The 23621-nt window shown below is 34.5% G+C and overlaps 1 protein-coding gene across 1 annotated transcript; it reads right to left on the bottom strand.

Annotated features, from left to right (window-relative positions):
* Positions 1-14703: 14703 nt before the first annotated feature.
* Positions 14704-19056, bottom strand: LOC136998531 (uncharacterized). Its single transcript, XM_067351285.1, has one exon. It carries the CDS (start codon positions 19048-19050, stop codon positions 15496-15498), a length of 3555 nt encoding a protein of 1184 aa, XP_067207386.1. The 5' UTR covers positions 19051-19056; the 3' UTR covers positions 14704-15495.
* Between the last annotated feature and the right edge of the window lie 4565 nt (positions 19057-23621).

Below are 23621 nucleotides of genomic sequence, written 5' to 3' on the forward strand. Positions count from 1 at the left end.
TCAATTTATCCGCATTCTCGCCAAATTTGTATTCAATCCCTAAATTTATTGTCGCTTTCAAGTACTTTACCACGCGCTTCGCCGCGTTATAATGTGCATGTCCGAAATTTGAGACAAATTTACTTAACTCAGACGTCGCGTACATGATGTCCGGTCTTGTAATGTTGGCCGCGTACATCAAACTACCAATGAGTTCGCGATACGGAATCACATTGTTCTCCTCGTTATATTTTGCCATCTCGAAATTTAAGACCGTACACGGATCGGCAGGAACAGCAATTGTCTTTGCATCTACGAGTCCGAATCGCTCGATGATCTTCTTAATATACCCGGTTTGATGTATAAATATCGATCGTGACTTACGGTCACGCGTGATCTGAAGACCTACGAACACGGACGGATTTACAATCGTCAACTCGAAAACGTTCGACAGCTTTTCAAGTATAAATTCGATCGCTCTCTTGTCGGCAGCCATACAAATCGCGTCGTCAACGAACAACGCGATTATCGTCTCGACTTCACCGATCTTTCCGTAATATACGCACCGATCCGCGCTGCTGCGTTTCAAATTTAGTTTAAGTAATTCCGCGTTAATGCGCTTGTTCCAGCAGTATGCTGATTCTGGAAGTCCATAGATCGCTTTGATAAGGCGACACTTCGTTTTTCGGTCCTCCAACTTGAAACTTTCTGGCGGCTCCATCCATACCTCTCGTTCGAGCATGCCATTGAGGTACGCGTTCTTGACATCTAGCTGCGCCATTTCGTAGTCGTTCGCCGCTGCAATCGCCAATAATGCACGCACTGTGTCGTAACGCACGACGGGTGCGTAGGTGTAACCAACATCGATGCCTAATCCACGCGCACATAGTCGAGCTTTGTAACGCGTGATCTCGCCGGTCGGCGCTGTTTTTCTCTTGAACACCCATCTGCAAGTTATAATCTTGGTCCCGACTTGTGGTACCTCGAGTTTCCAAGTTCCGTGCTTGTCATGGGCTGCAAGCTCTTTGTCGATTGCTGACTTCCACTCGTTTGCATCACTCGATGACATCGCTTCATCGAAGGTTTCTGGTTCGCAATACTGTGCTATGTTTGCCTGATACGCGTTTGCGTCGTCCCGTTTTGCCGACCTTAGTTTTCCGCGTTGTTCTTCCGAGGCAACATATTTCTTTCGTGGACGTGTACGCGGGGTTTCAACGACATCCTGAGCGTCGTTTTGGTCATTGTCATCGATGTTGCAGCCGGCCTCTTGGTTCTCGTCGTCGGGGTTGCTCGCGTTCGAGTTGACTTCTGGCGTCACACACATGTTCTCGTCGAACTCTACATATTCACGCCGACGCTGCGTTTCGACTCTGTTCTCGTCGAAAGTAACATGGCGCGATACGCTTATCTTCTTCGTCATCGGGTCGAGAAGAATGTACGCGTTTGCACGGTACCCCACAAGCATCAACTTCTTTGATTTGGCATCTAGTTTCTTGCGTAACGAGTCGGGTATAAATTTATACGCATCAATGCCAAATGTGCGTACATGTGAGAGATTCGGCTTCTTCCCAGTCCATAACTCGTAACTCGTTTTGCCACCTGCCTTCTTCGACGGTGTTCTATTAAGAAGGTAGACTGCTGTGTCGACTGCGTGCGCCCACAATTTCGGCGACAGATTGCGCGAATACAGCATTGCGCGAGCAGACTCGACAATTGTTCGCATGTCACGCTCTGCATGGGCATTGTGTTCAGGGGTGTATGGTGGTGATACCTCACGTTCGATGCCATGATGTTTCAGATAACCTGTAAAATCTTTAGACATAAATTCACTACCGCCGTCACTACGAAATGTTTTGATTTTACGGCCGTACTTGTTGAATAGAATATTCGCGAATTCGATGAATTTATCTAGTGTATCACTTTTGTGTTGAATGAGATACACGTATCAATAACCAGTTGCGCTACATTTAAACAACGCGAAATATTTGTTGCCACTAATGGATTCCGTGTCCATTGTGCACAAGTCCGCGCTCACGTGCTCCCCCGGAGCAGATGCGCCCGATTTGTCCTTTGACTTAAATGGCAATTTATGTGCTTTGCCGTATGCGCATCCTTGACAAAAAAAATCTTTAGTGTCTTTTAATTTGATGCCTTCGACGTGGCCCTGCTTGACCATGTCTCGTAGTGACTTTAAATTTACGTGTCCTAAACGCTCGTGAACCACCTTCAGCGATGCCTTCATCGCGATGTTTGCTGTTGCTGCTAGCTGCACTCGAAACAGCATTCGGTATAATCCATCGTTCTGACGACGTCCTTCTCCGATCACCTTTGTTCCATCGTAGAAAATGAATGCGTTTCCTTGTGCCTCTTGTCGCATTCCGTTATCGACACATTTACCGACCGAGAGCAAATTATGTCTGAGCTCAGGAACGTAGAGCACTTCGCGAATTTTCGTCGCGATCCACTTACCGTTTGCATATGCCGAAATATTGACTTTACCTTTACCAAGAACTGGAAGTTTACGACCGCCACCGACCGTCAACGTTGTACCCGTTTCTTCTTTGAAATCGACAAGCCAGTCTCGTCGACTCGTGACGTGAACGTTGCAACCACTGTCGGCGGTCTACACGTTCATCGCATCGTCACTCATAATTGAGTCGATTTCTTGATTGATGACAGCAGTGTATGCCTTCGCCTCTTCATCTGCATTTTGACGTTGATCCTGTTTCGTCTTCACATTGTTACTACGTGCACGACAATCGCGAGCATAATGCGTGCCCATCTTGCCGCACACGTAACACCGGAATTTCTTCTTCGGCTTTGGTTTTTCGTCCGACTTCGTGTTCTTTGCCACAGCCTTTGTCGTAGTCGCCGCAAGTGCGACTGTTATCTCGTCGGTCTTGTGCATCAATTGCTCAGCATCGATCAGATCGCGCTGCAATTGCGTTACAGTACGCTTTTCGTCGACTCTTGATTTGAACATCGTAATCGTCGTATTAAACTTAGACGGCAATCCTGATAACATAACCGCAATCCTTTCGTCATCGCTGATCTTCTTCTTCGCGTCTGTTAATTGCCGCACGTGGCTCTCAACTCGCGAGATGAACTGTGTCACCGTCTCTTGTGATGACATACGAAGGGCATAAAAATCTTGTAAAAGACTTATTTTGTTAGCTTCCGTTTTTGTCTCATGCAATGCGTCGAGCTTGTCCAGCATCTGCTTCGCAGTTTCTAGTTTGACGACGAATTCCAGCTGCGTATAATCGAGTGAATTCGTGATTACAGCCTTCGCCTTTGCGTTTATTTGACGCCATAAAAGAATCTTGTCCGTATCAACCGTCGGTTTGACCGTCGTACCATCCGCGACGTCAAGGAGTCCATGCGCTTCTAGCAGGTTTAATAGTTGGAACTTCCACAGACGATAGTTGCTGCCATCGAACTTGTTCGATAATCCGCTCAACTCGAGTCTAGTCGCTGCCATCTCGTATTCTCACTTCACTCGCGACCGGAAAAAAAAAAATAAATTTCAAGTAAGACTGATCCGCGAAAAACTTGACGCAATATTATGCGACTGGGCCCATAACCTATTAGAGATATTCGCTAGGATCACAGGGTCGGGTATAATAAAACAAGATGAGAAGCACTTCACCGTAGTAGACTACTGAACATACTAACTGCTTTATTCGCATATACCGAAAATATAGGAGAGTAGGGATAAACAAAACATAAACGTATACGCATGCAGCGCGCTCTTAGCCTTATCGGCATTAATATAAACATAATAGAGTGCGCATGAATACTGTCGGTAACTCAATAAAATCTTTCTAAAAAAAGTTGTTGTATACACGCAAACCTTCCAAAAAAAGTTATTGTATACCAAAAAAAGTTGTTGTATACACGCAAACCTCCCAAAAAAGTTGTTGTATATATAAGCACGCAAACCTTACAAAAAAGTTGTTGCGTATTTTACCTTACAAAAAAGGTGTTGTATATTTTAACCTTCCAAAAAAATTAATCTTCCAAAAATAAATGTCGTATATATATTAACAAATCTTCCAAAAAAAAGTTGTTTATATAAACACGCAAATCTTCCAAAAAAAGTTGTTGTATATATAAAAACTTTTAAAAAAAAGCTGTCGTATATATTAACCTTCCAAAAAATTTATCTTCCACAAAAAAATGTATATATATTAACAAATAACAAACCTTTCAAAAAAAGTTGTTGTATATATAACCAAATAAAAATTTGCTATATATTCTGCCTATAAAAGAGGTGATATCAAAAAATGACGCCAAGTTTAAATAAAAAACCTTTCAAAAAAACTTGTATGTATATATTTAAAAAAAGTTGTATATACCAAATAAAAATTCGCTATATATTCTACCTATAAAAGAGGTGATATCAGAAAATGACGCCAAGTTTAAATAAAAAACCTTTCAAAAAAACTTGTATGTATATATATTACGAAAAAGGATTATATTTGTAACGATGCAGCCCGCTGCATCGTTACGGCTACGGACCGTCCATCGTCCGTAGCCCACCAAGGGTGCATCGCGCGCCAATAAATTTCCTATCAAAAACAGCGGCGGTCAACCGCCGAAAATCCCCCACACCCGGCCGTTCCGAAATTCCGTTTTGTGGGGGACCTCGCCGCCGAAACCGCCGATGCTTGCCGATTCGAAATCATTCGGCCGCCAGCCGGGTATAAAAGAGGCCCGGCTGAACGTCTTCTCACCAGACTCCGTTCGCTGATCGACAGCGAACAACCCTACTATGAGCGTCCTCGTAGTCCCGACCGAGCATACTCGGACTCTATACCTGTGCCAGCACACGAGTATCCTCGTGTACCGCCGAGCGTCCTCGGTATTCTTTGATTCCAGGATACGAATATATTCGTATACCCGCCAAGCGTACTTGGTTCCTCTAGGCCACCGAACTTTGTATTGCGGGCATTTCCGCATACCTAGCCAGGTCGCTGTTCTAAATTCCGTCTTCGTACGAGCATCCTCGTACTCCCGCCGAACGTAATCGGCAGCCTAAGTCCGCATACCGCGTTTATTCGCCGGGATTTCATAATTGTAATCCGTCCGGCAAGCAACACCGCGTCGACCAATCCGCGCCGCCGAATAGTCCGCATCGATCTACGATCGAACAGACTCGCGATACTGCGAACGCACTCACCGACAAGCGCTCCGTCTTGTACCAACCGTTGCGACACGATCGCCCGCGCTTGCGCTCTCGCCGACCGCACCAGGACGCCTCACGTCATACTAAATAATTATTCCACCGTCGCCTCAAATAATTATTTCATTATTACGATACTCCGCATTTATTTTCACGTATACTTCGCATTTATTTTACGCCGCCTTAAATAATTATTTCACCGCCGCTCGAATAATTATTTCATTTTGCCGATATCTTGCATTTATTTTCACGTTGCTTTCGCTTCTATTTTGCGCCGCTTTAAAATAATTATTTCACCATTGCTTAAATAATTATTTCGCCTTTGCCGATATCTTGCATTTATTTTCACGTCGCTTTCGCTTTTATTTTGCGCCGCTTTAAAATAATTATTCCACCGTTGCTCAAATAATTATTTTACCAGTAACGATACTTCGCATTTATCTCACGCTACTTATATGTTCTTTCGAATTCGCTTTGCACACGCTTCCCATGTACACACGAGCATTGAAGCAGATCATTCGAAACAAATCGTATCAACATCTTTCTGAATAAACACTATTTTGTCACATTTATTATTGGCAGAATGCGCGAGGTTGAACGAAGGACAGCCTTAGTCAGTCCACAACCGACCTCCTTTCTTAGTACAAATATATATCACTCTATCACTGCGCACTCTTAGTTATCTAATTCTTAATTCTATATCCTATCTCTAATTATTTAACACTACTTGGTAATATTCTATATAACACTCTAACATTAGATGAGACATCGACAACGGTCTTAACATAAGTAAGTAAATGTGGCGCAGCTACGCTGTATATATAAAAACTAAAAACAAAAGAAAAACTCTTAATAGTATAAGAGAGAGAAGAGGGAAACCACACGTCATCTCTCTCTCTCTTCTAAAGGCCAGAAGATGTCTTCACTCTAACACTCCCTCCTCTTCTGGTCTTGGCTCCTCGATTTCTAGCTCAAGGGAGTCTGAAACAAATAACACAAATTCTACGACTCTGAATTTAATGTAACTCATAATATATTTAATAATTTTTCTCTGAAATAAGTATGTAATGGGGCCGGTAGAGGTTTTGTCAGAATATCAGCTGGATTCTCATTTGTATTAATCCACCTTACCCTAACTTGATTGCTCAACACACAGCTCTTTATATAATCTCCATGTGTTTCTGCTATATGTCTTTTATTTCCTGTTAATTCTCTTTCTTCGAGTTTTCTCTGAATCTCTGAGAGTTCGTCATCAAAATTTTTTAACCTGTGTGATCCATCCATTTGAGTGCTTGCTCCAGCTGATTTGTTATCGCACCAGATTGTCACTGGGTAAAAGGTTTTCCCAGTAATGTCTCTTATGGCTTTGTCCAAGGATACTATTTCTTGACAAGCTTCACTCATGGCGAGATATTCCGCCTGACAGGTAGACAGACTTATGTGGGACTGTTTGTAACTTCTCCATGATACAGCATTTCCATAGAGTTTTATTATGTATCCTCCTGTTGATGTTGAATCCTCACAATCCTTGAAGCTTGCATCTGCGTAAGCTTCTAATTGTTCTTCTTTTGCTCTGAACGTTAGTCCCATCTCTGTGGTTCCTCTTAAATAGCGAAAGATCCTTTTTACGTCTTTCCAATCACTTTCCTTGGGATCCTTTTGTCTTCGGGATAAATAATTTACTGCAAAAGCTATGTCTGGTCTCGTAGCTCTGGCTAAGTAAAGCAGGCATCCAATAGCTTCTCGGTAAGGTGCTTTACTAGGAGTTGTAGTCTCTTTCAGTCTTTCTGGATTTTTATTTTCTTTATTTTTCATCTGTCGTGTCACCATTGGTGTATTCTGTGCTTTGCTCTCTTTCATTTGAAACCTTTCTAGTATATTTTCTGTAAACTCCGATTGGCTCAGTGTCATAACTCTTGTTTCTCTATTTCTCTGGATTTTCATTCCTAGGTATAATTTAGGTTCTCCTAGATCTTTCATTCGGAATGTGTTACATAAACTAGTCTTGATTTGTTTCATTTTCTCTGTGTTATTACTTGCTAGTATGATGTCGTCAACATACAATACTAGCAATACAACTTCTCCATTTTTCCTCCAAGTGAATAGACATGGATCATTTATATCTTTCTCTAGTCCCAGTTTCAAAGCCTCCTCTGTAAACCTCTGATTCCATTTCTTTGGACTGATCTTTAATCCATACAACGTTTTCTTTAGTCTGCACACTTTATTTCTTTTGGTACTATCATTGACTTCGATTCCTTCTGGAATTTCCATAAATATGTTGTCATCCAACATACCATTGAGAAATGCAGTTTTCACATCCAGTTGTATTGCTTCCAAGTCATATTTATTTATAATGGCCAGTGCTGATCTAATAACTGACAGGCGCGAAACTGGTGCATAGGTTTCACATATCTCGTACTCATTTTTGTCTTTGAAACCTCTAATTACAAGTCTGGCTTTAAATTTTTCTTGACCATTTTCTTCATTTTTCTTCTTGAACACCCACTTGGAATCAATGATGTTTATTTTCTTACAATTAGCAGATTTTGTTGGTCTATTTACAATTTCCCAAACTTTATTTTCTGTCATTGAATTTAGCTCTTCTCTTATCGCTCTTATCCATTGTTCTCTGTTTGGCGATTCCATCGCTTCTCTGTAATTTGTTGGGTCTCTGTTGACACTGGCTAAATTTGCATGTACTATTTCATCTTCAGTCCGCTTATCAATTTCCTCTGTCTCAATACTCTGAATTCTGTAAACAAAATCTGGATCTCTCTGAGGATTGCCTTTTGTTTTCCTATCTGGCAATTTTCTAGTTTTCGATTCCTTTTCTTGGTTGGCTTTCCTCTTTAGGGGTCTGCCTCTTCTTTTTGTCGTGTATTCTAGTTCATCTATTTGTTTTGTTTCTGAATCAACTGAGTGATCCTCTCGTCTCTCTGTTATTTTATCTTGTTCCTCCGCAATTTCCTCTCTAGATTCTTCAATTTCTATTTCAGTTGATTCAGCTATTTTAGCCACATTCTTGTAGACTAATTTTTCGTTGCACTTTACATGCCTAGAATTTAAGAATCTTTGTGTCTGTGGATGCCACAGCAAGTAACCTGTTGACGTATATCCCACCAGAATAGCTTTTATTGCTCTCTCTGAAAATTTATTTTCTGGGACTGGAATTTTTATGTACGCCTGACATCCAAATCTTCTCAGTTCTTCTACGTGGCTTTTCACCTTGGGATTAATTTTTGACAAAGGTGTTTTGAATTCAATACCTTTATGTGGTGTCCGGTTGTAGATATGTACTGCCGCTTCGGTTGCAAAAATCCACATTGTTGATGGTAGTCCTGAGTCAATCATGAGGGCTCTGATTTTTTTCTGAATTGTTTTATTAAATCTCTCTGCTGTGCCATTCAACTCTGGAGTATATGGTGGTGAAAAATCACCACTGATTCCTTCTTTTTTCATTATTTCTGCAAATTCTCCTCCTGTAAACTCTGTACCGTTGTCTGCTCTGATAAAGCATACTCTTTCATTCTTTTCAGACAGATTTCTTATGTGTGTTAAATATCTTTCTAGACATTGGCCGGATTCACTCTTTTGTTTCACACTGTAAGCTTTTGCATACCTAGTATAATCATCAATGAATACTATGATATATCTGTTCTTTCCCGGGAATGACTCCGGTGAGATCTTGCCCATCGTGTCTACATGTATTGTGTGTAGTGGTCTATCTGATCTACTTCTCTGATTTTTAAAAGGAAGATTCTCCATCTTAGCCAGAACACACGTTTCACAGTCTAATATTTCTCTGTTAAATTTGATCTTTTTCAACTTATCTTCGTACTTTTGCATTTGTCTCATATATTCTAATGACGTGTGTCCCAGCCTCAGGTGCCAAATCATTCCTTCAGATGGTTTGTATTTAGTATTTTCATTATTTTGTTTCTCTGCATTATTTATTAGTTTATTTGTCTCTGTTTCTGGTATAACATTATTTAGATCCAAAATTTTCCTATTTAATTCCTCACTCCAAATTCCAGTCTCTGTTTGATTTTTCTCCTTTGTTTCTATGTTTTCCGTGATTTCCTGTACTTTCTCCCTCCCAACCTCAGGCGGTCTCTGTATGTCTATTGTACTTTCTGAATTCCCTTGGTCCGTCTGAGGTTGTGACAGGAAATCTTCTAGAGAAACTAGATTTGCAGTTACTCTGTACTTATTGCTTTTGTTCTCTGTATCTTCAGAATTATTTACTTCAAAATCTATTATCCAGTTCGGTTTTACGTAATTTCCCGTTATATATTCTTCCCCATTTTCTTTATTAAAGATTTTTACTTCCGTGTTATCTAGATATATACCATAACCCGCTTCTGCAAATTTTCTTAGTGACAGTAAGTTATCTGATATTCCTGGTGCTGCTATTACGTTGAATAGAAAAATCGTTTCGTTTGTTATGCTTGATTTTAAATGTAAGTTTCCTTTTCCATCTATTTTTATATTTGCTCTTTTGTTTTTATTTGCACTCCGAATTTCTTCTCCTATTGTTTTGATAAAATTTTTGAGCAGTAATCCTTTACTTACTATATGTTCTGTTGCTCCTGAGTCAGCTATAAAACTAATCTTTTTGTCAGTTTGTTTTGTTATGTTATGCTTACCTGCAATCTTAGCTGTTGGGTTTTTCGGTTGGTTTTTCTTGTCATAAGGATGGTACCTACTCTGAACTTTATTTCCTCTACCTCTGAATTTACCTCTACCGCTATCTTTGCTTCTGTTTAATGTGTTAATATTTGAGTTATTTTTAATAGGTTCATACCTTTGAACTTTGTTCGGGCAATTGTCGCCCTTATGGTCTGTGATCATATTGCACACATAGCAGAACCACAGACCATAAGTCTTCAATGGACAATCAGATTGCCAGTGGCCTATTTTGTTGCAACGATAGCATTTTATGTCCCCTGTGCTCTGATGTGATGTTCCTGCTCGTGGCTCCGTCCTCTGAATCATATTTGCTCTGGCCTCTGTATTTTGTCTTGTTGCTTCTATCTGTAAGAGACAAGTCTTCATTTGTTCAATGGTCATTTCTGGACCTGTTTGGCCTTTTACAATATATGCCGTTCTCAGCTCCGGGCTGGAGTCAGACACTGCATTGTAGAAGGCAGCTCTTATTTCTTTTTCAGTTAGTTCTATTTCGGAATTGCAAATTTCGTATTCTCTTATGATATTGTCGAATCTATCGAAGAAATCGACCGCTTTTTCTTTTTGTGACTTTTTAATGCTATAGAGTTTTTGTCTTACAGTAACGTGCGTCATGTTTGTCTCTAGTCTCTTAATTTCTTTAATTTTTAGTAATATGTCTTTGGGGTCTTTTAATTCTATGATTTTTTGATGGTATTTAGAGTCGAGTCTATTTATTATAATGTCTCTAATGATATTTTTTTCTTTCATTGTTTTCTCTGAATTGTCATTATTATTATTATTATTTAATACTTCTAATAAATCGTTCGCAGCTAATTCTGAATTTAAGGAATCTAACCAAAGATCTAGATTGCTTTTAGTTGTCAGTTTGTAATCTCTTTTAATATTAAATTTTCTTTGTATATTGCATTCTAAAGTTTTATTTAAATTTGCAAAGGTTTTAGTCATTTCATTTAGTGATTGCATATGAGTAATATTCTCGGTATTATTTGTTTGATTTTGAATTTCTGACCACTCTGTATTATTTGGTTCGATAGCAGTAGAGTGTATAATTTCTGAGATCTCTGTATTTGTTGGTACTTCTCTTACTTTCTCTGAAAGGGTGCGGACGTCGGCTAGACAGGTCTCGGTCACTTTTTTTAGGTCCTTTCCTATTTGTTCTTGTGCTTTTATTGATGTTATGAGGGTCTCCATCCCTTCATACATTTTTTGCACGTATGTGCCTAGTTTTGTAGTTGCTTCAGTTTGTTGTATAAGTAATTTTACCATTGTGTTTAGTATGGCCTTGTTTTCATCTTGTGTCTCTGTAATTTCGGTTAATATGATTAGCATGTAGATTATATTCTCATTAATGTTTGGACTTACGAACAGCGTACATGTTATATGTCCTTGGACATATTACCACATACTTATGGATCCATATTCTTGTTCTCTTTCTCCACAATTTTTATTTATTGTGTGCGAATATAAGTTAGGAAATAAATTTACCTTTTGTTGTTTTTGAAGTTTGGTCGTCTTTTTTCCTTCCTTGCCCTTCCATCTCTGAATATATATCTCTGCTTCCTGCCAAACATTACTCTTTGTTATTTTACCTTATTTCGCACACGTGAATATTGCTTTGTACGACAAATCAATATTCTGATCTTTTGTATTTACCGCCTGCACTCATATACTCCCTCCCAAACCGACTAGTCGTACTACGATTTTGCCGTTACTTAATGGGTGGGGGTGATCACTTACATGAGTACAGTCGGTTCACACTGATCTTTTAATTTATTTAAATTCTTTGATAGTTCTTATATTAATAAGATATAATTTCTCTTTATTAAGTTCTCTGTATAATTTCTCTCTTTCTCAAATGATTTCGCGCGTCACGCGCAGGATGCTATATAGTTTATACCACTACACGCCCTGCGTTTTATGGTTCCGGTGCATGTACACTATTAGTCCGTTTACACCGGAGAATGACATACACTGGCGCCGCGCTTCGTCACTGCACAGCATTCATTTCTATTGCTTGATCGATTGCGATTCTGCATATATTTTATGGCTATGGCTGGACCACGTGACTTTGTTTCCCGCCAAGTACCGGACAGTTCATGCAATTGTTTTCTTTAGAATTTATCTTAGATATATTTCCTATTTTGATCTATTTTTGAGACACGTTTTCTTTGCGACACAAGCGTGATTTTCTAAATTTCTTGGAATTCTGAGATTGATACAATATCATTCGTTTTTACATGACATGTCCGGTCTCTTATAGTTCCGCCCCTCTCTATTTTCCTTTGACTAGCACCTGCTTAAATATGTACTTACGGTTTCTCTGAAGGAACTCTTAATTTCTTGTTCACCAAGTGACTGGGCTCATAACCTGGCAGAATGCGCGAGGTTGAACGAAGGACAGCCTTAGTCAGTCCACAACCGACCTCCTTTCTTAGTACAAATATATATCACTCTATCACTGCGCACTCTTAGTTATCTAATTCTTAATTCTATATCCTATCTCTAATTATTTAACACTACTTGGTAATATTCTATATAACACTCTAACATTAGATGAGACATCGACAACGGTCTTAACATAAGTAAGTAAATGTGGCGCAGCTACGCTGTATATATAAAAACTAAAAACAAAAGAAAAACTCTTAATAGTATAAGAGAGAGAAGAGGGAAACCACACGTCATCTCTCTCTCTCTTCTAAAGGCCAGAAGATGTCTTCACTCTAACAATTATAAACGAGCATTTGGTTTATTTGACACACCCCCAACCGACCGAACCTGGATTCCGGCGAGCTACTCCGCGTCCGCCGAAGCTCACACGGTTTCATATTTATTGCGCTTATTGCGCTTACAGCTTTTTAACCAATAAGCATCGATAAGATTGTATTTAGTTATTTTTGCATCTTTATCTAGTTATTTATTTAAAAATTATATTCATATCTACAATTAGTTAATTTTTTTTCAAGTATACATTTTAAAATAATTGCATCTGTATCTAGTTACTTTTGCTTCTATATCTAGTTATTTAAATTTAAAAATGATATTTGTGTTTATATCTATCTAGTTAATTTTTCTTAAGTATACTTTTTAAAATAATTGCATCTGTATCTAGTTATTTTTTTTATATCTGTATCTAGTTAATTAAAATAATTTTTTAAATTAAAGTATTTAATTCAAAAATAAAAAAATTTTTCAAATTAATCAAAATAAAAAAATATTACAAAATTTCGCAAAAAACTTGGCGCTGCTGTACTGAACTATTAACTTACATAAGATTCGCATCGCAATACTTTAACATGCTCCTAATCATTCCAACATACTTTAATCTATAGTATATATGACGTAATACTATAGTTTAGTTTGGAGTATTAGAGCGAGTAGGAGCATGTTAGAGCAAACGATGCAAACAAATTTCGGCTCAAACAGACTAGAGTGACGAAGCGGCAAGTGGCGATGCTATAGTCAATCAACTTACAATTTTACCGTAAGAACAAGAGTTTAATTGGCTATCGCGTCGCCGTTTGCCGCTCTGGTCAGTTTGAGTCATTATAACACTTAATCATGTAAATTGTAAAATTATTGCTCATTTTCATTCTCTATAATATTTTAAGATGTATTTAACATGTAGTTCAGTACAGCAGCGCCAAGCTTTTTGCGAAATTTTGTAATATTTTTTTATTTTGATTAAATTTAAAAAATTTTTTTATTTTTGAATTAAATACTTTTATTTAAAAAATTATTTTATTTAACTAGATACAGATATAAAAAAAATAACTAGATACAGATGCAATTATTTCAAAAAGTATACTTAAAAAATTAACTAGATAGATATAAACACAAATATTATTTTTAAATTTAAATAACTAGATATAGAAGCAAAAGTAACTAGATACAGATGCAATTATTTTAAAATGTATACTTAAAAAAAAATTAACTAATTGTAGATATGAATATAATTTTTAAATAAATAACTAGATAAAGATGCAAAAATAACTAAATACAATCTTATCGATGCTTATTGGTTAAAAAGCTGTAAGCGCAATAAGCGCAATAAATATAATCGTTTTTCGTAATATATATACATACAAGTTTTTTTGAAAGGTTTTTTATTTAAACTTGGCGTCATTTTCTGATATCACCTCTTTTATAGGCAGAATATATAGCGAATTTTTATTTGGTATATACAACTTTTTTAAAATATATACATACAAGTTTTTTTGAAAGGTTTTTTATTTAAACTTGGCGTCATTTTCTGATATCACCTCTTTTATAGGCAGAATATATAGCAAATTTTTATTTGGTTATATATACAACAACTTTTTTTGAAAGGTTTGTTATTTGTTAATATATATACATTTTTTTGTGGAAGATAAATTTTTTGGAAGGTTAATATATACGACAGCTTTTTTTGAAAGTTTTTATATATACAACAACTTTTTTTATTTGGTTATATATACAACAACTTTTTTTGAAAGGTTTGTTATTTGTTAATATATATACATTTTTTTGTGGAAGATAAATTTTTTGGAAGGTTAATATATAATATATACGACAGCTTTTTTTGAAAGGTTTATATATACAACAACTTTTTTTTGGAAGATTTGCGTGTTTATATAAACAACTTTTTTTTGGAAGGTTTGTTAATATATATACGACATTTATTTTTGGAAGATTAATTTTTTTGGAAGGTTAAAATATACAACTTTTTTGTAAGGTAAAATACGCAACAACTTTTTTGTACGGTTTGCGTGTTTATATATACAACAACTTTTTTTGGGAGGTTTGCGTGTATACAACTTTTTTTGGTATACAATAACTTTTTTTGGAAGGTTTGCGTGTATACAACAACTTTTTTTGGGAAGATTTGCGTGCACTTGGCGCCTTTTCTTTACTTTTTTTTAAAAAGGTAATTTGTTGATTTTAAAATATACAACAACTTTTTTGTAAGGTAAAATACACAACAACTTTTTTGTAAGGTTTGCGTGTTTATATATACAACAACTTTTTTTGAGAGGTTTGCGTGTATACAACTTTTTTTTGGAAGGTTTGCGTGTACTTGGCGCCTTTTCTTTACCTTTTTTTAAAAAGGTAATTTGTTGATATAAAATATACAACTTTTGTTGTAATATACAACAACTTTTTTTGGAAGGTTTGCATGTATACAACAACTTTTTTTTGGAAGGTTTGCGTGTACTTGGCGCCTTTCTTTTACCTTTTTTTAAAAAGGTAATTTGTTGATTGATGGATATCATTTCTTTTTTTCAGTAAAAATATTACTAAATATATAAACTTTATATTGATATTTTAGAGTGAAATAACAATTGTGAAATAATTAATTAGATTTTGCTAAAGAGTCCCACCACCACCCCCGTCATATAAAACGGTCCTCTTTGATTAATGTTGTAATAATACAAAGTTATATATAATTATGTAAATATCAAACAAATCGTTTCTAGGCCATTGTATTTGTCTAATTTAAGCGTCATTGGCTTAACTTTCTTTATTTTCTTTTTTTTACATATATTTGATTATCCATAAAGATTTTCGTCATCAGTGAACATATTTTAATAAAATATTTAATTATATATGACAATTCTTTTTACCATTTATTATCAAAAGATATGATCAAATAATACCACCAATTACTTATCAATTTTCTGTAAGAAAATGATACAGATATCTTTAGCGCCTCTAGGCCATTGTCTTTTTCTAATTTGCGCATTGTCAGCTTCAATCCAAGTATTAGACATTTCTTCTCTACATATACTTGTGTAATGACCATTTTCAATACATGATCCATGATGGAATATAGCACTCATAACTTTGTAGAATTGTCCAGCAATATTTATTTTAGTTGTTGGGACAGCACGTAAAGTAAACTTATCTGTTTTTGTTGATATACCGTCTTGAATTGCTATTAAATGCATGACAATTATATCTCCGGTTAATATTAATTCACTTTTACATAATATGTCATTTCCTGTACAATTTTCACATGATTCGTTGTGTAATTGACACCAATGAGAAAATGTTACATTTAATAATTCATTAAGATCAAAACTTTTTTTCTTCCGTTTATTAACAGGAATTGAAAGAAGGATATTTTTATTAACAATAGTCGTCGTATTATGACAATTTTTACATCGTTTAATGGAAGTGACTTGATGCTCAACTAAATTTTTTATATAATCGTATTTCGTGCAAAGAGCTATAAGAAATTCACATGCATCTCGTTTAACATTTTTGGAGAAAAATTCTCCTAAACTTTGTCGTATTACATATGTATTCAAGTTAGGCAGTTTGTTTTCATATTGATTTATTAAAATACCTAAAATACTTAATTTATCATACTCAAATATTAGTTTTCTAATAACATTTAAATGTAAAAAGCATTGCAATACTGCATTTGCATAACACGAACCCTTATCTATATTTTGAAAACCATGCGTGACCCAAGTAATATTTTTTCGAACTTTTTTATGTGATTCTTGAACAGAACTAATTATTTTGGGTTGTACCCATAAAATATCTTTTATTTTACGATACTTTTCTTTTGAAACAGAAATTATATCTGTTTTGGATTTGTGTATTTGTTTTAATCGATTATATTCAACAATAGCTTCTTCACTAGCTTCTATAGATGAAGGGTCAAAATTGATCAAATGCAATCCATCTGAAGATGTTACTCGTGACAATGCAACATAAACTTGGCCGTGACTAAATACAGAATTACCTATGTCCATAATAGCATTCTGCAAACTCAGGCCTTGGCTTTTATGAACAGTAATTCCGTAACTTAGACACAATGGAAATTGTTTTCGAATAACATATGCTTTCTCCATCACCGCAAATTTGACATTTACTCTTTCAATTAAATATTCTAAACCTGATGGCAAAAGAAGCTTAATTTTTTCTATATAACCGTTAGAAATATCTTGTACAACTGAAATGACTTTAGCAATTGTACCATTAACAAGACCCAAACTAGCATCAATATTACGCCTTATCATAACTTTTGCCCCAATTTTTATAACAATTTGTTTCGAAAGCCCAGCTGTTTTAGAATTATCATCATCATTATTTTCCAACACTTTTAATATTTTCTTTTTTATATATGGAATACATTCGATTGTATCTTCAGCAATTAATAATATTTCTTTCGAAGCAATACGACTTAACATTGCAGCATTCAAAACGTCACACATGTGACAAGTGGGCAATAAACAAACGGTATCTGATGGCAAATTGTTAATAAAATCACATAATTCATTTAATCTAGATTCGAAGGAATCTTCTGTAAAAGATATTTTCCTATTTTCCAAAATTTCATAATCAGACTTTGTTAATAAACCAATACGAATTCTTGACAATAATTCACGATAAGACTCATCTTCTTGCTGGCGCATATTAATTGTCAACTCATCGTAATCAAATAATGTAGTCCACAAATTTACAGTCTGTAGGCAACCGATATATTTGTTAACTTTTTCATTTGACAAATCTTTAAAGACAGAATCTTCATGTACAGGAGGCAATTGAAGCAAATCTCCAAACAAAAGAATATGCCTTTTACCAAACCAGCCATCATCACAATCACTTGAATCAAATATTTCAGACAATCGAAGATGTATGTACATTAAAGTCAAATTAGATATCATTGATACTTCATCGATTATAAAAAGAATAACATCTTTAAGTTCCGCTCGTAAAAGTTTTAACACATGATCAGACAATCGTTTATATTTAGGAGTATTACCATGTTCAACAGGTAATTGAAGCAATCTATGAACTGTCAAACCGTCTATATTAAACGCTGCTATGCCAGTAGGTGCTGCTACAGCAGTATCTTTTTTGAGATTTTGTTTTATCCAGCACTTAACAGTTTTAATTAAATAACTTTTTCCAGTACCACCTTCTCCACTAACATATAATCGCAATATTGATTTATCTGACCCTATAATAGTAATAACTCTATCGAATACTCTTTTTTGATCTATATTTAATTTTGCAATCATTTCTGATACATCAATATCTTTAATATTTTTATCACCGAGATCCTTAAAATCTTGCATCGCTTCACCAGCTTCTATATTTTGAACACCTATTGGATTGTCAGGATCATCTTGCGACTCATGTTTTTGTACTTCATCTAAATGTTGCTGCACTAACTCTTTAGCATTTTCAAATGCTTTTTGCAATTCTTCTAGTTTTTCGTGATATTGTAATGCTTCTGTTAAATGTAGTTTTACCTTGTGAAATGATTCTGCATAAGTATCACATCCATTTCTAAGCTCTTCTAATTCTCTCCACGGTTCGAATAGAAGTAATAACGCAAAGAAATACTTTTCCGGTTGTGTATTAACATTATATCTATAATGATTAATAAGATATCCACGCTGTCGTCGTCTAAGATATCCATTTTTAAATTTATAGAATTCAACAAACTTATTTTGTGGTTTGATTTTTGTAATATCATACCATTTTGCAAACTCATAAAGAGACATACATTCTAATTCTTTTGGTCTCTGTGGATAGTGGTTATCTATCAAAGATTCACAAAATATATCTGTCGATTGATCATCAAGTACTTCAATCTCTTTACGAGTTTTCAATTTTCTACATCTTATTCGATTAACATCTAACCATCTAATAGTTGTATTTGGATCAGTTCCATATAAAGCAATACCCAGTAATGTATCAGCAGCTTCAAGAGCTCCACATTCTCTATTACTCGTGAATCGCAAGGCAATACTCCAAAGATAGCTCATCAATGATTTATTCGTATTATTTTTAGTATTAATAATAGTATCAGACAACTCACATTTTCCCGCTTTATTCATATATTTAGTAATGTACCAGGTAAGCAGTGACGACTTTTCGCCAATAAATTGTATATCCATATTTCCTTCCCATGCAGTAAGAAGAACAGGATTATAATCATTTATATTACTTTCATCTTCAGTTCGCGGAAGATCATAAAGCCTGCTTCTATGTTTTAATTGCTTTCTACCTGCTATGGCAGTTGTGACATCTCTTATACTTAACGTCTCAGTGACAGGACGAGGAAATCCAAAACGACATCTCCGAACAACTTTACGTCCAACTTTTTTAGAACGGAGACAGTAATCATTATGTTTGTGTCGTTGATGCGTATTAACACGTCTGTACAATAATGGTGAAATATTTTTATGTGGCATTTTACAGTTTATATATTGTAAAATAAATTTGGAAACTTCTTCAATAGAAGATTCAATAATTGGAGCATTTTTTATCCAAATTAATAAATGAAAATGTTGTATGCCTCTACCTTGGTATTCTCGTCGCCAAAAATAATGAGTGACTTCTCCGATCGGATGATCTTTGGAACTAATAAAGTCAAGCATCGCACGAAACGTATTATCGAGAAATCTCGATGTTGATACAGGATCTCTAGCAACAAGTACACTGGTGCATACCGAAGAATCGCACTATCCATTTACTTCACGAATATATTCACCTAACTCTTCCCATAACCATTCAGCGGGACTTAATGTTAGAAACCATGTTGCAGGTCCGTAATGTTGTGTCATACAATTTAAATTATTTCACGGTTTACTCCAGAATTGTTCCGTATTCCTTAGTGTAGAAAATATTGTATTTAAATCAGATTCTAACAATTCTTTGGACATTGCTTCTAAATATTCCGCAGCCGTATAACGAACTTGTGGATTAGTTACATTCATCTTATGAAAAATTCCACGATTTAATTGACGGATATTCGTATTATTTAACAAAAAGAATAGGTATTGTTGATTTAATCTATACTGTGGATGTTTAGACATCAAACGACATTTAACAAATTCATGATCATGAAGCTTGACCTGCCTAGTTTCGTGCTGTCCATTAATACCAAAAGAATATAAATCTGGAAAACATAACAAATCCAAACATTTCTCACGATTATCCAAAGGTAAATCATAGACTTTTAACATTTGATATAAAGCTGTTGCAGTTTTATTTGTTCTCTTTTCATATAATGGATATATAGTATATTGCTCATAATAACCATCATTTTCATCATTAATAACCTGAGTTAGCATTGCCTCATGCTGATTGAATGCAGCATCTCCAAGATTTTTTGTTCCCTGTATTTCGGTTTCTAAATTATTACTTAATGACACATGCTCCTCATCCAATACATCTTTTGCAATATTTTCATCCTCTTGCATCTGGAATTCCAGTTTATTTAATTTTTCCAAAGATAATTCATTATGACTATTTGGTAATATTATTTCAGAATACAAAGGATTATTATTCTTTAACCATATTAATGCATCAAATACTTTTTTAACATTTACCATCTCTTCCCATATAATTTTTGATTTTGTGGGAATACCTCTGACTAAGATATATAATTCATGATTAATATTTATCGCATCGGTATTAGAACATAATTTGTTTAATGTCTCTTGTATAGGAAGTGGTAAATGAAATGTTCTACCTTTAACTTTTTGTATCATTTGCCTTTCAGGTAATTTTTTGTTCATAACAGTTGTCATTTTAACAACAGTTTGAAATGCTTTAGCTCTCTGTATAAGAATCTTTTCAAATGTATTAAGAGATGATATTACTTCAGGCACATTATTTGTAAAAAGATTATTCAAAATGCAATACGCAGGCATTAAACCTTGACAAAATTTTTGTTTACAATAAATACATATATATTGTGCATTAATTTGTTGTTTCTTCACATGTACCATTAAATCTTTCCAAACTGGATTATCTATTTTTGCTTTAATGATTTCAGAAACATTTTTTTTATAACAAAGCTTTTCGCATGATACACAAGCATAACGCGGTGTATCCATTAGACGTTTTTTCAAGGCTTTAAACGCATTCTTATACTTAAAAAAGATATCATCATCACTTATAATTGCATCGGTTTGTTGATGTTTGTATATATCTGCTTTCTCTTGTGCAGCAATAACAGTTTTATTTAATGCTTCCAAATCAGCACAATTTAATGCTTCATCTAAATTCAACATTTTTTGATACAAATTTATAAGTTGATAAATCAAACGCCTTATATTTCTTACTTTCGGAAAATGGGGCGATAACAATAGAATTGGTAGAAACATCGCTCCACAAATAGTGAAATTAATATAGCAACTCTGTGCATGACCAAGTTTCGTATTTGATGTTTTTACTGTACATGTACGAATACTTTCTATCAATCTAGGAACATTCTTTACAGTACATGTACTAACAGTTTCAAGAAATTTTTCATATCGTTCAATCAAAACTGGATTGTCAATTTTACATGAGGTACTGCACGACCACGATTTTTTTGCTAGTGCTGTTATCAAAGGTAACACATTTACAATTTGCCCTTCCATGTTCATTACTAAAGATTCTTCCAAAATTGCATTACGATATGTAGACTCTACAAAATAATTTTCAGATGATGCTGTGTGTCTAGATATCCCACATAACACATCTAATTTTTCATTAATTCCACAACACTTATCAACAAGAGTCAAGCATACTTCTGATTTCTTTTTAAGTACAGCTAATATATTATACATCTTGCGAATATAACCGTTCCTAATATGTATACACCAACGTATTATTTTCTCGGCTTCTAATTGTTTTTCGATCTGACCTGTAATATTTAATTTATTTGAAATATTTTTAATAATTATTGTCAAAGAAGTATGAAGTTTTATTGTTGAATTCTGACACCGAAAATTTTTATATTTTTTAATAATTTTATTTGCAACATTGCATTTATTTATTACAAATTTGCTTTTATTCTCTTTTCTTCTTTCTTCTCTTTTCTTCTCGTAATATTGTCTGTTACAACATTTACGCTCTAATATTTTTTGTCTACTTTGTTTGTTTTGCGAGCCTATAGCATAAAATATGCATTGTTGTGTGCTTTTTTCAACAAAATCTTCTTCATATCGCAATCTTTTTTTAGTGCAATCATTTTTTAAATCACTTTCATCTTGAGACCGTTTTTCAGAGCAACATCTTTCTAAATTATTTTTCTTTTTATATAGACGTCGTTTTTTAGCGCAATTTTCTTCCAAATTATTTTCAAATTGACGCCGTTTTAAGACATTTTCTACATTTTGTTTATACCGATCTTGATTCTTATATTCATTTTCATTTTTCTTTCGTAATTCTTTAAATTCAAGATTTTTTTGCAATCGATTTGCTTTTTGTTGCTCCGTCTCTTTTTGACGTTTCATACGTGCACGAGTTGCTGAAGCTTCTCTCTTTTTAATTATTGCTAATGGAAGCACTTTTTGAACAGTATTATTATTTAAATCTTGAGGGAAGTGTTCAATCATATTAGATTCAAAAATTTTTATTAAATGAGAACGCATTAAACTATGATCATATCTCACTTTTTCAGGTTTAATATTAAATAATAATGAAATAGCAAAAGCTATAGCAAAAACACCGCAATCATTACCATTTGGTTGTTTTTGTACAGTAGGAAATTTGACAGGCCGCTCATTAAAAGGATAAGTTGGAAATAATTGTCTTAAGAACTTTTCATGATCACTGTGCAATTCTTTCTTATTTAATGAATCATAAATAAATAAATTTTTTCTATCATAATAGCTGCATATCCAATGTTCTGTGCTATGTAAAATCTGTATATGTTTTTTGTCTTCTGGTATAGGTTTTATATATTCAAGACGTTGCAATTTCCATGTCTCTTCAGGTTTATAATCTGAACAATTTTTTAAAAATTGGTTAAAATAATCCATATGTTCATCGTTTAACCAACCGCCTTGAACAATAATTTCTTTCTGATCTAATGACAGCATAATCTGTTCTATTTCCGTAGATTTTTTTATCTTACTAACTTCTTGATTCTCATGTTCATTTTTATTATTTTTCATTTGTAATTCTTTAAATTCACGATTTTTTTGCAATTGATTTGCTTTTTGTTGCTCCTTATCTTTTTGACGTTTTATACGTACACGAGTTGCTGAAGCTTCTCTCTTTTTAATTATTGCTAATGGAAGCACTTTTTGAACAGTATTATTATTTAAATCTTGAGGGAAGTGTTCAATCATATTAGATTCAAAAATTTTTATTAAATGAGAACGCATTAAACTATGATCATATCTCACTTTTTCAGGTTTAATATTAAATAATAATGAAATAGCAAAAGCTATAGCAAAAACACCGCAATCATTACCATTTGGTTGTTTTTGTACAGTAGGAAACTTGACAGGCCGCTCATTAAAAGGATAAGTTGGAAATAATTGTCTTAAGAACTTTTCATGATCACTGTGCAACTCTTTCTTATTTAATGAATCATAGATAAATAAATTTTTTCTATCATAATAGCTGCATATCCAATGTTCTGTGCTATGTAATATCTGTATATGTTTTTTGTCTTCTGGTATAGGTTTTATATATTCAAGACGTTGCAATTTCCATGTCTCTTCAGGTCTATAATCTGAATAATTTTTCAAAAGTTGGTTAAAATGATCCATATGTTTATCGTTTAACCAATCACCTTGAGCAATAATATTTTTTTGATCTGATTTTAACATCATCTGTTTTTCTATTTTTATAGACATTTTTGTTTTATTAATATTATTAAAATTCAATATTTTCTATATCCTTACAGGCACACAACAGTTACAGACGCACAGCAGTCGATTTTTGTAGGCGCACAGCAACCCTCCTTTTTATGTCAAGTGTTTAAAGACGCACAGCAGTCACTCTTGAAGGTGCACAGCAACCTTTCTTTTTATAAGCG

The sequence above is a fragment of the Linepithema humile genome, chromosome 3, assembly GCF_040581485.1.
Source record: "Linepithema humile isolate Giens D197 chromosome 3, Lhum_UNIL_v1.0, whole genome shotgun sequence".
Lineage (NCBI taxonomy): Eukaryota > Metazoa > Arthropoda > Insecta > Hymenoptera > Formicidae > Linepithema > Linepithema humile.